The sequence below is a fragment of the Felis catus genome, chromosome B1 (genome assembly GCF_018350175.1).
Source record: "Felis catus isolate Fca126 chromosome B1, F.catus_Fca126_mat1.0, whole genome shotgun sequence".
NCBI classification, from domain to species: Eukaryota; Metazoa; Chordata; class Mammalia; order Carnivora; family Felidae; genus Felis; species Felis catus.
This window is the reverse complement of record NC_058371.1, coordinates 34362819-34379269: the sequence shown is the minus strand read 5'-3', so window position 1 is coordinate 34379269 and position 16451 is coordinate 34362819. Positions and strand designations below refer to the sequence as shown.

General features: G+C 46.7%; 1 protein-coding gene across 2 annotated transcripts; it reads right to left on the bottom strand.

Moving 5' to 3' along the window:
• Nucleotides 1–2709: 2709 nt before the first annotated feature.
• Nucleotides 2710–15536, bottom strand: STC1 (stanniocalcin 1). 2 transcript variants are annotated; one of them, XM_006930637.5, is made up of 5 exons: nucleotides 15125–15536; nucleotides 12978–13120; nucleotides 12057–12268; nucleotides 5686–5903; nucleotides 2710–5497 (listed from the first exon to the last, which is right to left on the bottom strand). In XM_006930637.5, exons 1-5 carry the CDS (start codon nucleotides 15240–15242, stop codon nucleotides 5379–5381), a joined length of 810 nt encoding a protein of 269 aa, XP_006930699.1. In that variant the 5' UTR covers nucleotides 15243–15536; the 3' UTR covers nucleotides 2710–5378. The 2 variants fall into 2 exon arrangements, with proteins under 2 accessions (XP_006930699.1, XP_003984739.1); XM_003984690.6 differs by having other exon boundaries at nucleotides 2710–5903; nucleotides 15125–15535.
• Nucleotides 15537–16451: the final 915 nt, after the last annotated feature.

Below are 16451 nucleotides of genomic sequence, written 5' to 3'. Positions count from 1 at the left end.
CTAATAGCTCTTATGGCATTCATGTAGGTCCCATGGGAGGGGCAACCTGACCTGTTCTTTCTCTTATTCTACAGATTCACAGACAGTTCCAAAAACTCCATTTTTGAAAGGCTGATAGAAATTTAAGAAATTTTTGTGTGTATTTCAATAATTGGAAAAATTCTTTTAAGCCATGGCTTTTCAAAAACATTTTAGTCATGGACTCTCTTTTCTTTTTTTTTTAAGATTTTTTTTTTTTAAGTAATCTCTGCACCCAGTGTGGGCCTCGAACTTACAACCCCAAGATCTAGAGTCTCATGCTCTTCTGACTGAGCCAGCCAAATGCTCCATGGACTCTTATAACTGTGTGAATGGGTTCCGGAGGGCAAACATAAGAGAATATCTTATCTATGCTATTTTCTTTTCTTTTCTTTTTTCTCTTTTCTTTCTTTCTCTTTCTTTCTTCTTTTCTTTCCTCCCTTCCTCCCTCCCCTCCCCTTTCCTTCCTTCCTTCCTTTCTTTTTCTTCCTTCCTTTTTCTTCCTTCCTCTTTCTTTCTTTCTTTCTTTCTTTTTTTCTTTCTTTCTTTCTTTCTCTTTCTTTTTCTCCTTCTCCTTTAAAAGTAGGCTTCATGCCCAGTGCAGAGCCCAACATGGGGCTTGAACTCATGACCCTGAGATCAAGACCTGAGCTGAGATCAGGAGTCAGATGCTTACCCGACTGAGCCACCAAGGCACCCTAAGGCAATTTTATTTCTCAAGCTTGGTGACGGTATACGGATGTTCATGTATTATAATCTGCCATTTTTGGTTAGTTGTAATATTTTATATTCAAATTCATAAAGTCTTGATTAAACAGTCATGTTTAGTGATCTACAAAAGAAACAGAAAAAGAACCAAGGAGGTACCTCAAGACTCATGTGAGGAGTGGGAGTAGAATCGAAATGATGGTGATAGCATTCACGTACAGAGCAATACTTACATTAGTTGAGGGCATAATAAATACTATTTGTGGGGAAACTTGCTATGTGCTGGACACTTTCAGTATTTTATACGCAACTCATTTAATGCTCATGACTCCAGGAGGTAGGACTGATTACTTATCTCTATTTCAAAGGGATATTTTCACAGCTGAAAAAACACAGATATGAAGGTGTCAGCTACTCGGTGCAAAGCCACAGAGGAACTAGGATTTGAACTCAGTTTGGGGAGATCTCAGGTCTTTTTAATTTTTTTAATTTTTTTTTTTAAGTTTATTATCCTTGAGACATAGAGAGAGACAGAGCATGAGCAGGGGAGGGGGAGAGAGAGGGGGAGACACAGTATACGAAGCAGGCTCCGGGCTCCGAGCCGTCAGCACAGAGCCCGACCCGGGGCTCGACCCCCGAACCGCGAGATCACGACCTGACCCGAAACCGGATGCTTAACCGACTGAGCCACCGAGGCGCCCCAGGTCTCAGCTCTTAAATAGCACGCTAAAGTGTAGTGTGGACATCCTCTCTGCCTGGACAGGTGTGACAGAAGAAGACGGAGGAGGCAGGATCATAATGAAATCAATATAGTCTGTCCTGGGCCCGGTCAGAGAACAGCAAGTGCCATACGTTTGTGGCCTTAGAGTGGTGACTCTTGCAGTATTTGTTAGCTGTCCTGTGTGCACCTGAACTTGGAAAAATGCAGTCTGGAGGCAGAAATGAATGATAGTGAGAAAAAAGTCCGTGTTTGAATTTCAAATGTAGAGAAAATCCACGAATTGAAACAAACGGACAAACGAACGATGTAAGAACTTTCCTTGGAAACACTACACTACAGTAGCCCTCCCCCACTTTTTTGTGACTGAACTCGTAACCATCCTTCAAGACTCAGGTAAATGTCATCCTGCTGCGAATCCCGTCCCCGATTTTTGACATGGGAAGTTCCCTCCTTTTATCCCCATCCCCTCTCCTCGGATGCTAATCGCTGCGATTTAGTGAGCAATACCACGTACTGGCCACATAAGCACTTCACTTATTTTATGTTCTTTTAATAGTGCTATGGATAGTTACCACTCTCCTCATTTTATAGAGGAGGAAACCGATGTCTTTCGGGATGAAGTCATCTGACATCATGCAGTTAACGAGTGGCAGAGCCAGAACTGAAACCCCAGAAGTCTGACCCCGGAGCTGGATCCCTCCTCACCACAGAGCCATCTGCCTCTCGTCACCTTGATTTGTCTTTTTTTCCCCTCTCTCCTGAAGTCCTTCTAAGCCATTCATTTAAAGCATTGAAGGTATCCTGCACCTGGGTGCTTTTTCCGATGCTGGGACCACATCAGTGGCTACACAAAGGGGCTTCCAGTCTGAGCACAAGGTGGAGGGCAAGGTCTTCTAGAAAGTGAGGACGGCACAAATAAAGGCCCGGAAGGGAGACCGAGCACAGCCTTAGCAGAACTCCCGCACTGCGGGAGCACAGGGTTCATTGCTGTGAAGGAAGGGGGAGTCTTGAGGCTGGAGAGCTGAGTGGTGTCCAGACCATCCAGCTTCTCTGACGTCTGGAAGGACTCTGGGGTGCAGTTTTATTCTGAGGGGAATGGGAGCCACCAAACGGTCTTAAGGAAATTTGGCAAGTGTTGATTTAAACTACATTCGTTTACATATCGGCACTTAATTCGTGACTTTAAAGAAATCAACCGGCCGTTAACTTCACGTTCAGAAAGTCTCATTCCAGAAGTTTTTAAAGAATAACAATGAAAGACATTGGGGAAAAAAAACAATAAAATGTAACACTTTATTTTTATTATTATTATTTTTTTATCTTAGAAGGAATTCACCAAAGGCTTCATATTATGCTATGGCATCTTTAATTATAAAAATAAGCAAATAAAATAACTTGCATCTGTCATTACCATGATATGTTTCATAACCTTTATATGCACATGGAGCTTAAAAATGTAATTTAACAATAAATAATGACATATACCAGATATGCTCACTGTTTATTCCAGTACTCAGCCAAAAACCTAAATATCATTTAAATTATAAATACATAATGCAAATATAATGGCACAAAAATGTCTAAAGTGCAACCAAATCACGATAGAAGAATCATGCAAGCTGGTCTAGGTCAGCCCCCGAATCACTCTGTGCAGCAAACACAAGACGAAGCTTTGGAAGTTTAAAGGGGAGTCGGAAGGAGTGGGGTCGGATGGGGACAAGAGAAGCAAAAAACTAGCAACATCGTGAGAACTGCTTCTTTCCATACGTGTGGATATATGTATTATAGATACATATAGAAGTATCGCTGTGGGGAGAAAAGGGGGGTACCACGGTTTGAAGAGGTCACAGCAAACAAAGAGAACCTACTGGACTGAAGTAAGAGAGAATTTGGCTAGGAATCCTCGTGAACTACTTGTCGCATTGGGGTCCTGGCTTAGTGGGTTTGCGAAATGGACACAACACACATACTTGGGTAGCTTTTCTGGTTCAGAGAAGTCAGCCTTGCCTGGGGGGTGGGGGCTGGGGAGGGCGGGAGGGGGAGAGTCAACTTAGCGTGTGGTCTACCTGATTTCCAAGAGGCTAAGGCAGTGTCCATATGTTTGGGGACCTGGGGATGGGACAGTTCTGAGTATAAAAATGCTCTTAACAATCCGATGTCAGCACGCTTAGAGGCTGTGTGGGGACAAAGGCAGCAACGCCGTGCTGCTCTTGCTGCTGGGTCTGCTGCGATTGCCCTTGGTCCTTGAGCAGCGCGTTACTGCTTTTAAAGGCTTTATGGTAAAGTTGTATTGCTTTTCATTTTTCTGGAGATGTGCCCTCCCTCCTCCCACCAGGAACCCTATCACTCGATTTGGTCAAATCTTGAGTTCAACCTAGTGAGAGTCAAGCACCAATGGTTTCTACCTAAGCGAGTTTGGAGTGGCCCCTGCAGTCCTACCCCTCCTCCCTCTTTCTCCCTCAACATTGACCTTTGGTGGGCAGTGACGCTCTTAAGGGACTGTTGGGTTCAAGGACAGTGACCCTGAGAAACTACTGTTGTTCATAGATAGGTTAGTCATTTGGCTTTGGTGGTTGCCATCTTGTAAACATCACGGCAGAAATAATCAAACCACCAGCTCTTTTTTCCCTCTCTTTTTTTTTCTTTTTTTTTCTTTTTTCTTTTTTTTTCTTTTTTTTTTGTTTTTTTTGTTTTTTTTTTTTTACATTTTTTATTTTTTTATTTTTATTTTTTTTGCGATCCTACAGAGATGGCCCAGCTGCCAGGACTACTTTGGCAGGCAGCGTGCTACAGGACAAAAATGTAAGAGGAGTCTATTAAGGCTGGACAGCCCAGGGTTATTTATACCCCCTCAGCCCCAAGTCCCCGGAACTGAAGACCCAAAGGCTGATTGACTCGTTCCTGATCGATTTAATGGAAAGTCTCCCATGCCTTCATCGGTTTGCCAGAGCTATCAGGCACGGATGAGAGGCGGTGAGACAAGAATTGCCACTTCCCAAGATAGAGTAGGCCTTATGACGCTGTAAGTGGTCCAAGCCCAAAGGGATGCTCTTTTTGGTTCCCGTAATTCCCAGTTGGATGTGACAGAGCCGTTTCAGGATAGATCTAAGTCAAGAGTAGCCTCTGGGTTGAGGTGGGCTGGGAGATTAACATTTTACCTGGGGTCCTTCAGATAAACCTGTTGGTTTTTCCTATCTCGTACAGGCCCATCTTAAGTTTTGATGTTGAGTAAAACTACTTCTACCCCCTTAAGTTATAAAAAAGGCCACAAGGAGCATTTATGTGGATATCTGGAAGTGAGATAGTTATTCCATTCCCAGGAAAAGAAAAATAAAGCTAAGTTACAAAACTAAATCTATATGCAATAAAGTTATTATATACTGCTTTGTTTAAGCAGAGTCCTCTGGAATTTATGTACAGTACATTAGTTTTCAGCTATTTATATTCCACAGTTCGACCTTAAGATTCTCTGGTTTTAAGACAATTGTTAAAGGTACTTTTAAAGCTCTGAGCAGTTACAGTACATAAAGATGTTAGCTTTTTGTTTTTCGTTAGATGCAAGAAGATGCGGGCTCAAACTCTGGTTGAAGAGCCAGGCTTGAGCAATTTGGTAAATGTGTTGGAAAGGAAATTACACACTAGAGGATCAAGACCATAAGATACTAGCTCATGAGAGATCAAGAATTCAAACACGACATTCATATTCGTCCATGGCCAGCACAGATTCATCACACGAATTCCATTTAACATCTTTATGAGCGTTTAAGACATGCATTTAAGTTAAGTTGCTTCTCATCAGCTAACTCTACTGGGGCAACCATCCTAAAAGGCCTCCACATCTTCCAATTACAAGGACTGGGCCTTACGCGAATGCTCTGTGTTTGAGAGTAGTTTGAGGGGACCCGGGAGAAGACATGGTAGAGGGAAGTGATCAAAAGGGTACTCTCTCCTGCCGAGAGGCAGAAAGATCACACGTATTCTGTCTGTGGGAACGCTGCCATCGCAGAATGTTGGGATATTGATTACAGAAGCCTAGTTTCATGCAGTTTTCTGTCAGGGGAATAGAAAATAGAAACTACTTAAAAAAAAAAAAAAAACCAAACCAGGCACAGTACACTCAAAGTTGGTGCGCGAACACCTTTAAAATGATACTAGTTGGGCGAGGTTGGGAACACCTCTCCCCGCTTACGCACTCTCTTGTGAGGTGCGTTTGATGTGGGAGGGAGAGGCCACCTCACCTCGGAGGTTCCTGAGGAGGACTTTCAGCTTCTGTGGCTCGCTCGTGCGCCTCCTGTTGAAGTCAGCTCGCGGGTATGTTTGGGCACAGTGATCTGTCTGCAGGATGTGAAAGAGGCTGGCCATGTTGGGCCCAATTTTCTCCATCAGGCTGTCTCTGATGGTGCTGACTGTGTCTTCGTCGCATTCCAGGAGGCTTCGGACAAGTCTGTTATAGTATCTGCAAGGCAGATATATAGGCAACAGTCAGTCAGCGAGAGCCAGGCAAGACCCGGTCTTTCATCCGGGCTGCAGCCAACGCCATCCGCCGTGGCCAGACCATGCGTGACAGCACAAATGGTTGACAGCTGGCAGCCATGTCTGCAAATCTTAAAAACGTAGAAACGCATAGCTAGATGGGCTCACAAAGAGCGTGCAGTGGCTACGTCATCATCTCACAGAGAAGGAACAAACGTGGGAGGAGCTAAAGCGACTCGTCTGAGGTCGTACAATGGGTTAGTGGTAGTAACGAGACTTAGTCCAACGTAAGGAGGTGCGCCCAGCCCCGGCCACTTACATGAAGAGTCACTGGCACAGGAATTGGCAGGTATTTTGATGCCCCTTTGCAATTTTCCTTTTGTTTCGTGGTGTGTGTGCAGGTGCATGTGCACCTGAGCGCATACTCAGACTTCACTTCTATTTTCAAAGGAGGCCCCTGCCTTCGAGTGTCTCACGCGTTTTACTCCCCAACCTAATTTCCCCATCACGCGCTCAGCTCGCCTTGCTAGAGGCCATCGGCTGCTCTCATTCTCAGTCTTCCTTCAGAGGCGCATTGCGGTCAGAAGGCCGAATGCCAGGCAGTGAGGACACTTACATGGCAACATTGGTGGTCCTTGACGTTTCCTGCTTCAATAACTCCCCCCAAGTCTTCTCCTACTGCTCTAGCTTTTGCGGGCCTCTTCCTTTTTTTGGACATTTTGCAGATCCCTGCTTAGCATCACACGGGGCAGCAGTGCATGGTCTAGGGATGGTTCTGTTTCCCCTACTAGGCAGTGAACTTATTGAAGGCAGGATTCGTGGCTTTATTTTTGGTAACCCTCATGTGCCGGGGTCCCGGGGCCACACTGCCTGCTTCCTGTCAATTTGTTAATTTATTTCGTGGTCACTGAGGAAATGGGGAGTTTTAGACATAACAGTTCTTTCCAATAAGTCACGGTTCCAGGAAGAAAAATTAGAGGTTAGGTGTGGTTAAGTTCAAACAAACAAAAAAACCCCTTTGGGTTTGGTATAAATCACCTTCATTTTAGATGCAAGTTGTTTAGGTATACCAAACCCTGAAGCTAAGTGTTATGGCTCAGGAACAAGCTGTCTAATATTTACAGCGTATGAATTACTTGTCCTGTTCATTGGGAAGACAGTTCAGGTAATTTTCCAATGCGAGGTGGGACGTGTTTGCTCCACTTGGAGGTGGCACTTGTCAAAACCCATTAGCTCTGTGTGCACTAATAAGAGACTCTCCCGATGACAGTGACCTCCAGTATTTATGTGGGGAGACTCTTTCCTCAGAGGAGCCTGCGGGTCACTGGGGCCACAAGATCTTCCATGAAAAGAAACCTGTTTATTTTTAACTCACCTCGCAGAGCACAGGATCAAACATCCTTCCAGAATAACTTAACCCCCCAGAGAGGTCCTTTCAAGGATGTACGGTAAACAGAGTGGAACACGGGTAATGAAGCAGAGCGGTCACCCTTCCGTGGGCGAGCAGATGAAGCTGGGGGCCGAACGAAAGAGAAATCCTGCTGCCTGGGTCTCAGACACAGTCCTGGCTCTACCCCTCCCACGAGGGAGGATTATATCCAGCTGTTGTTAAAATTGGGATTCTCTGGCACAGAAACACATTTTCCAGCCCTTCGGAATTATAAAGCACATGAGTCAAAGCAGATCTCACTTGGATGGGGACATGGGGAGAAAGATGGTTTTGGAAAAACTGAGAATAAACTACTTTGCACCAATGGCTTCAGATACCTACGTACCCACATAGATCCCCAGGCACCCCTTTACTCTTGGGCTCTGCAAGGACATGGGTCCCCGTGATCTCTGGGTCCATTTCACAGGGCGATTAGATCTTAGAGAATAAGGTTTCTGACCTCTCACCCTCCTGGCCCCCAATCAGGACTTTGTAACTTAAAGCGAACCCTTTCACTTCTAGAAAGAACTGTTCACAACAGATGACCCCCCCCCCCCTCACTGCCCCTGCCAAATGAGCTACAGAAGAAGGCCTTTCCTTAGACTGACATTGAAGGCTTTTGCCCGGATGACGAAGTCTCACCCCAGTAAGGAAACCAAGCTTCTGTCATTAGCCTCGCCTCTTTAAGGCCAGATGTGCCTCTTGTGTTCCACTTTGTTAAAGCACTTACTCTCCCTCTTTGAGGGTGCCTACCTTTACTGCTACTTTTGCTGCTCACCAAGATAAGACACCTGTTTTTGGTGTTTCTGGATGAGGACCTCACCAGCCTGACCACCCTAGTGACACCCTCCGAATCTACCCTTAGTTTCTCTTGTGGAGCTTTGTTAACGCAACAAGGGCAGGCTAACAGGGCTCCCTGTAAAATGTCCATGGCTCCATTACCGCTCCTCCAAGTCTGCAAAACGTGTCAACCTGTCAGGCTGCCTTGAGGCCAACATCATTTGCCAGAGTGAGCCACAGTTTAGGTCCGTGCCTCTCCATTAAGGGCTAGAATACACAGGAATGGCACTGACCTCTGGGATTGTGTGGATGAATGAGACAGACCCTCCCCATCTAGAAGTCACTAAGTGAGATTATTTAAGAGATCGTGTCTCCAGCACAAGTTGAATTAGCGATTGCCACATACTTGTCGTGCACCATCGTGTACCCACGGTTTATGTTACTACAGCTGTTGGTAAGATGTGCCTTCTCTTTGAGGAGATAACTTACCAAATTTAATCGTTGATCACCATGGGGCACATTTATTCATTTCTCCTTGGTAATCCATTTTTTTCCTCCTTTTATTCTACTTGGACTGTGGAGATTTCCTACAAGTTTTACTGGTTGCCATTTTTGAAGCAGAAATCAAATAGCTTGGCTCAAGGCCACATGCATTCTAGGCCCTACTCTGTCAATTCGCTAGCTGTGTGACTTGCAGCCGGTCACTTCCCTCTCTGGGCCTCTGTGTTTTCAATCAGTAAAATGAGGCATTTACAGTCTATGCCCGTCTCCAGCTATGGCATTCTATGTTTCTAGGGATTTGATACATAATTTCCTTCTTAATTGAACAAGGATGGTGCAGGTCTGTTTTAGGTTCATCCTCTGCAAGAGCAGTTAGAACTATTTCAGAAGGGTCCTTTCTTCACCTTTATAGGGGTTGGCAGGATGTGCTGCAGGGACTTGATGGGCTAAGTGTTCTGATCACCCAGCCTGGAAGGACCTTCTAAAGCATGTTTCTTTCCTCCCACTTTGAAAATTCCATCCCTGACCTTTTTTTTTTTTTTCTTGGTAAAGAATAACATCAGATATTCTCCATAGCTACTGTTTCAGCCATGCTTTACCCAAATACACACATACTGCCTAGGAACGTTCTGTGTGAGGGTTTATAAATAGTCCTTTGTTTCCCTTGATCAATATTATTCTTCTGTTTCCTGTTCCCTATCCATGCCCTAGAGAGCTGGAAGCTTTGTCAGTTTTCCCACCCTGGATCTGGATTGGTCTGATTTCTTCCCAAGCCTCACGCCTCCCAGCTTGCCTGATCAATTTTGTCTGCGTCCCTCATGGCTAAGAGAGCAGTTTGCAAATTCAGCCAGGGGGACAGCCAACTCTCCTTTGTCTTCTGAGCGCATTTCTCCCGTGGAAAACGTCCCTGTTCTGGCTCCTGGTCCGGTCACAGGCTTTTGGATTCTCCCAGGCCCAAATCTCATGCTAGATAAGTCACAGGAAGGTGGAATGAACCTGTAACTACTTCCCTTTGCAATTCGGTGCCAACTGGCACAACTTAATGTGTCTCTGTGGTGGGACAGAGGCTGGGAAAGCAGGATGTTTCAGGAGAGTGAGGAGCTTAAATAGAGCAAACCAAGCCCAGCATGGAACCGGAAATCTCTACAGTTCGGAGCAGGAATAATATCAACCAGTTGAAGTGAAATAATGGGAGAAAGGGCTGCATGAAGATTCTGGTCTTCAAGAGATGGCCACTTTCCCCCACTGTCCGAATAAGCGTGATTTCCCGAGATGAAAAAGGGACATGACCAGGCTCCTGTGGCCATCTGATAGAAGTGGTGTAAAAGAAAGCCCATTGAAAGCAATAGTGGCCTGATTAAAAACTCCTATTCCTAGTTGCTTCTTAGATATTTAGGATCACCAGTCCAGAGTCTACATCATCCTTTCTATACGACCTCTCCCTTTATAAATGGAAGATATGACCTCAGTTGAAATCGAGAGGTTCGCATCGCCTCAAAGTTGGTCACATGCCATATTGTAAGTCACAAATTGTCACAGGATCCTTAACGGTCTAGACTTACAACGATGGCTTTGCCAACATACCCCTGCCCCCGCCAGCTGCCCCGCAAACACATACTTTGTCCTTAGCCCCTGTCTACTAAAAATTCTTTTCTTTTCTTTTCTTTTCTTTTCTTTTCTTTTTTTTTTTTCCTTTGTGGTGAAGGGAGACTCCAACAATTAGCCAGCGATTTTATTTTATTTTTTCCTTCTTCTCTTCAGATGTCACAAGAATCTTTTTGGGAGAATTTTAAGACCAAGATCAATATAAAGAGATAGGCCATTTGAGATAAATGTGGGATTTGATTTTCTTGTTCTGAGGAAATCAGCTCGGACCCAAGGACAGGGTCGCTTCTCAGTACCGAACAAACGATTTTATAAGTTGACATGAGGTTCTGGAGAGCCTTTACCGTGTGCTTCAGTGTGAATCAGAAATTTTACAGAGTTTTAATGTCAGGGGCCTTTAGCAGTTCCCTAAGGAAGACCTACCTTTCCCGTCTTCTACTTGCATACATGTGTGTGACTAAATCACTGGTAAGCCCCTGGAGGAGCAGGCTGTTGGTGCTACCCGAAGAAGGGACAGCACCTGGCTAGGAGATTAAGCAGGGAGGCTCGTGTTAGCTCTCTGGTGGTCCGGGCAATAGGTAAGACTGATCTTTGTCAGTGTGTGCAGATTTGGCTGGGGAGTCAAAGGATCATAGTGCTTCAGGACTAGGCGGCGAGTTTCAGGCCGTGTGGCATCACAGTAGGGCTCAACGCGTCCCAGCCTCACTGTCCCTGCCATACCTCCATGCCAGCCCCACCGGCACCTCTCCTAACTTGATCGCAGATGGGGAAGCCCAGGTCTTGCTGGGCAACTTTGTAGGCCGTGGAATGAGGATGTCAGCCCTCTCGTGTCTTGGGTGTCCACTCCCGGCTGGTAAAGACAGTGAGTCGGCAGCACCGAAAGGCCGGTGCTCAGCTATGATTACTTCCGGGGTTTTGGGTCACGTTAGAACACTCAGATGAGAATACGAGCACTCGCCAGAAACATCGTTCCAGGAAATTCTGGACTAGAGAAAGAACTAACATGGGCCTGGGAGGGGGAATCATCTAGTCCAGCCATCTCACTTTTCACAAAGGAAATCTGAGTCCCCAACGAAGTGACCTGGCTTATTCTGGGCTACCTACTGGAATATGTGCTTGGGCTTGGGACTGCTCAGAACACATGCGGATTTAAAAGTCTGCATTATGCTCTCTGTCTCTCAAAAACAAATAAACATTAAAAAATTTTTTTGAAAAAAGGGCTCCTGGGTGGCTCAGTCAGTGAAGCGTCTGATTTCAGCTCAGGTCATGATCTCGTGGTTTGTGAGTTCGAACCCCACATCAGGCTCTGTGCTGACAGCTCAGAGCCTGGAGCCGGCTTCGGACTCTGTGCCTCCCTCTCTCTGCCCCTGCCCTGTTCGTGCTCTGTCTCTCAAAAATAAACATTAAAAAAATTTTTTTTAAAGTCTGCATTATGACATTATGCATTATGGCCAACTGTACCGTGCATAGTCATAATTTCAGCCAAATGTGATATCTCAAAAGCTTGTGTCCATAAACTTCACAATGCCCTTCAGGCTTATTGTGAGAAACTGACAATGAAAATGCACTCAGGGATGCCACAGATGGAGCTTTCTATTAGCTGCATGGAAAGACTTTTCCTATAACAGTGAGGAAAAAAAAAAATCCAGGCTGCTTAAGCTGTCACAACCAATCACAAACATATTTTCCCTGCAAAAGCTGGGAAGGCTGCAAGCTAAAATAAGATCATGACTGTGGCAATTAACCCCCTTCTGTGTCTGGCTCTGCCACCGCCCTCCCCCCCGTCCCTCCCCAGCGCAAAAAAGCGGACTCATTCTGTACCTGTTGGAGAAGTGATTGGGGAGCTGGACCACCTCGGTGATGGCTTCGGGGTTCCGCTTGGCGACGCTGCACACGTTCAGCTTGCTGTAGCACTCCTCTTGCACCTCAGCAATCATCCTCTGGAAAGTGGAGCATCTCCGAATGGCGAGGAAGACCTTGGAGGTGACCCCATTGGCGATGCACTTTAAGCTCTCTTTGACAAATGCTTTTCCCTGCCAGGCAAGGGGTAGGAGGAGAAGCTTTAGCTCGAGCTGCCCAGAAAGGACGGGGCATACAATATGTGGAACTTAAGGGGGCTTGCCTTGGCGCGGTCCCCTGGCCGTCTGTCTGTATGTCTTCGCATGACGCGACCAGGATTAAAAAAAAAAAAATGTCCCTACTCTCGTAGACTACCTTCAGATTTGAGCTCCGTAGAGATAATGAGACAGGAGAAAGAAAGAGACAGACCCACAATCAGCCACCCTGCAGCTTGAACGTAGCCATGATGCGGTTTTGTCTTGGGATCGAGACTTTGATAACTCACAAGCCAGGATGCTGGGTCCTACAGTGAGAACTTCTTTGTTGGAAGAACATTTTTATTTCCTCTTGAAGAGGCGAGGATTTTCTGGTCATCACCCCTCCCTTATAAGATAACCTGTGTCAGTGTGTGATAATCGTGCATTAGAGGGTGGGGAGCGTCTCGTACAGAACCGGCTTCCTGGCCGAAAGTGTGTGTGTGTGTGTGTGTGTGTGTGTGCATGTGTGTGCACACGTGCACGCGCACACGCGGGAGTGTGCGTGCACACGCCGGAGCTGGGGATTTCGGTTGAGGAGGCTGAGAAGCACAGCTGCTTCCCTACAAGACGAGTTCCTAAGAACAATAGTCTAGCACACTGTTAACGACAAGCAGCCAGTGGAAGGCAGGGGTCAAGGTCTGCTTACCTGAGTGTCAAATTTAGCAGCGCTGTACAAGAAGGATTTACAGATGTCGTACATCCCATCTGTATCACAGGTGGAGTTCTCCAGGCAGGCAAAAGCCCCGCAGCCAACCTGCAGAGCACTGTTGAGGCAGCGAACCACTTCAGCTGAAAGAGACAAATCCATCCAATCTGGGTCAAGCAGTGAGGGTGATTCGGAAGGGTCGGGGGGGCGCCATTCAAGGACAAGGGGTCAGAAGAACTTCTCTTCAGACGTCTGCGAGGGGGCCAGTAGATAGACCCGTTCAGAGGGGGTGGGGTCGGGGGCAGGCCAGGCAGATCCCTCCTGCACGTGGAAGGAGAGGGCAGGAGCTTTCCCTGTTGGTCTCACCATCACCTACAATTTGGGTGGCCGGAGGAGTAAGGTGCGAGTCTGTGGAATGCACAGTGCTTGAAACAGCTCTCCAGCATCAGAGGGTATCACTTAGAGCCCGAAAGCCCGGGAAGGCAGGAGGCAATGGCTGGTGGTCAGGTTTAGGAAGTAGAAGGGCCAGGGAGTCCATTTGGCTTCTGAAAAACGCACTCCGGAGTAATAAGAATGGAATTTTAGTCTAAACGGCAGAGGACCATTTGCCAAGGAGTGCGCTTGGAGACCCTTCCAATTTAGGGCTGCTAACTTACCTTCATATTGGCAGAAAAGAATCTGGTCCGTTCATGTTTCACCCCAGCCCCCACCATAGGACAGTGCTTAGAGGTATGCATAATCTCTCTCATATTAAAAGCCATTTCTCCTTCTTTTTTTTTTTTTTTTAAAGAAACACAGGTGTGGAATAACAAGGCCAAGGCACCCCTTGTGCAAGACTGGAAGAAAACCGCAAAGAACTTGCATGAGGCTTTCTACATTCTGGATAAGATCTCCCATAAAAGTAATTTCTCTCCTACAGAAAGGGGGGGGGGGTGTTCTGGCAGGCAGCTCGGCAAGAAATGATCTGCAGCCTTCATACCATAGGATTCTCCTCTGAGATCAAAAGCCTGGTTCGGTTAGGCTTCCCCTCCCCCTCCCACCACCCGCAGCCTCTGGGATGTTACAAGTCATTTCCCTAATTATATATTTCCACGGGTTCAAATTATAACTTTGCTTTAAGCAGTTTTAATATGCATTAGGGTTGCTATTGTTTTAGGCAAGCTCGAATTGTGAATCACTGCATTTCTATAGCAACTAAGTACAAAAGGAAGTGAAGCAAAGCCCTCCTCTGGGCAGGGACCTGTGCTCTTCGGAGAGGAGCGTTGTCTGCAGCATTTGGACACCTGCGATCCCATCTTTGCTGACAGTCAGGGGAGTGGGGGCAGTAATGTCAGAGGGGCAAGCTGGACAAGTGAAGTCAAAAGGCAGAGGTGTTAATACCGGCTTCCTAAGGACTCTTTTCCTTTAGAGACCAAGATAATACACAATTAACTGCTCTGGGAGTCAGCACGAGAGCGAGACCTTCCCCTTGAAGAAACAGCTGCTACATTTCACAAATACTCTTTTTCAAGGGGGCCCTCTGGCCACGGGCTGCACTGCACGGGCAGCTGAATGAAGGCGCGAGAAAGCCGGGAGGAAGAGAAGGAGCAGTGTCAGGGGTGGGATGTGTAGGGTTTTCTCTGCATCTGCCCGGGATTTGTCAGCCTTGAGGGCTATGGTTCGGTAAATCTGTCTGCAGAGGGAGCTTTCTGTGTGTTCTCTGAAGGGGCAGGGAAGTCCAGTTATGGGGACTTAAGGGTGAAGAAAGGGGGACAGCATCAGACAAACCGTGTCTCACCTTAAGATCCGCTTCAGCTTCTGGAAAGTATAGAGAGCGCTTTGAAGCATGCCAACATTCAGGCCTTTCCCCCGCCCCCTCCCCCCCCTCCCCCAAGAGGGTACGTGCCAGATTTCAGGCAATCAGGCTAGTAGGCTTATGCAATGAAATACCCTCAGCAGAGCGCCCGGCTTCTTCGTTAGTTGCATGCAATTTATTAAACAAAGGAGCTCCACTTCCTAAGGCTATTGGATTACACTGGCAGTTTATTGCCATCAGGCATGAAGCACATTTATTATCAAGATCAGCCGTCACAGACACAGTTGCAAAAGCGAGAGGCAAATGAGGACAGCTCTTTGGGGGAGAAACCGGTCCTGGGTTTGCCGCTTACCTGAGTTCTGAGCTGCCACCCGGGATTTCCTGGGGCTCACAGAATCATTCTGCTCCGCCTCATGGGTTGCAGAAGCACTGATCACCAGCACCAGAAGCACTGCTGAGTTTTGGAGCATTCTCTGAGAAGTTTCCGCTAAGTTGTTGGGTTTTTTTTTTTCCTCCCCCCCTTTCCTCTTTCCCTCTCCCGGCTTGCGTGAAGATGTGGATCTGGATACACTGAAAGCCTAGGTGAGGATTTGATGAGGATTTTTTGTTGCTGCTGATGCTGTTCCTGCTGACGCTTTTGCTGCTGCTGTGGCTGCTGCTGCTGCTGCTGTTGTTGCTGTTGTTGGCTGCTGCTGCTGCTGCTACTGCTGCTGCTGCTGCTGCTGCAGTGGCTGCTTCTTGCACCTCTGGCTTTTGCAAACTGGGGGCCCAAGAGCTGCACCCAGGGATTTTATAGCCGTTCTTATCGGTCCTTAGGATCAGGGACCAATCAGGTCCTTCAACTGGTCTGGCTAGCCAATCGGAGGGCACTCTCATTGGGCTGGAGCTGTTTGACTTCTTAGAAATATTTTCCAGCAAATTAAAAGTACCTGCTGCCAATGTTTTACGTGTGTGTGTGTGTGTGTGTGTGTGTGTGTGTGTGTGACGGTGTGTGCATGGATGTGTGAAAAGCTATTTTCATGGCGTTAAGGGATGACTGTGTATTGATCGAACTGAGGGAAAATCATGAAAATCTCAACAAGGTGCTTTTGGAAATACATTTTTTTTTTCAAATGATCTACAGGGGGTGGGGAATGGGCAGCATCAGCAGGATGTGAAGTGTGGTCTCTTTGGATTCGAACTGAACCTCATTACAGCCGTTTCAGTCCGATTTTACTGCATACTGTCTACCTTGTAAGCTACATGCACGGCACTGTCCCCATCTTGTTGGCACATACATATTCACAGGTCTGTGATGCACTTTGGTTGCACGTGGGCATCCTGAGTTCTCACTCACGTATATGAACCCCTGAGGAGGGACGCATCTGAGTGGAAGGGCCCTGACAGACTGGGATAGGACAGCTCTGAGTGGTGGCCCCTGTTCTCGTACTGATTAGCTCTGTGACCTTGGTCAAGTCCTTTTACCTTGTTCTGCCTCTGTTTTCCAATCTGTGAAATGCCAACATCGAAGTCTAGCATCACTTACATCTCTAAAAACTATGATTCTCCAGTCACACAAATTTACCGTGATTCCATCTTGTTAGTCACCAGCAAGATTGCACGCCCAGGAGTGTTAGTTACCACAGGTATACACATGCACACCTCCACACACTAAACTCAGCAGGGAGACATCGTGAATG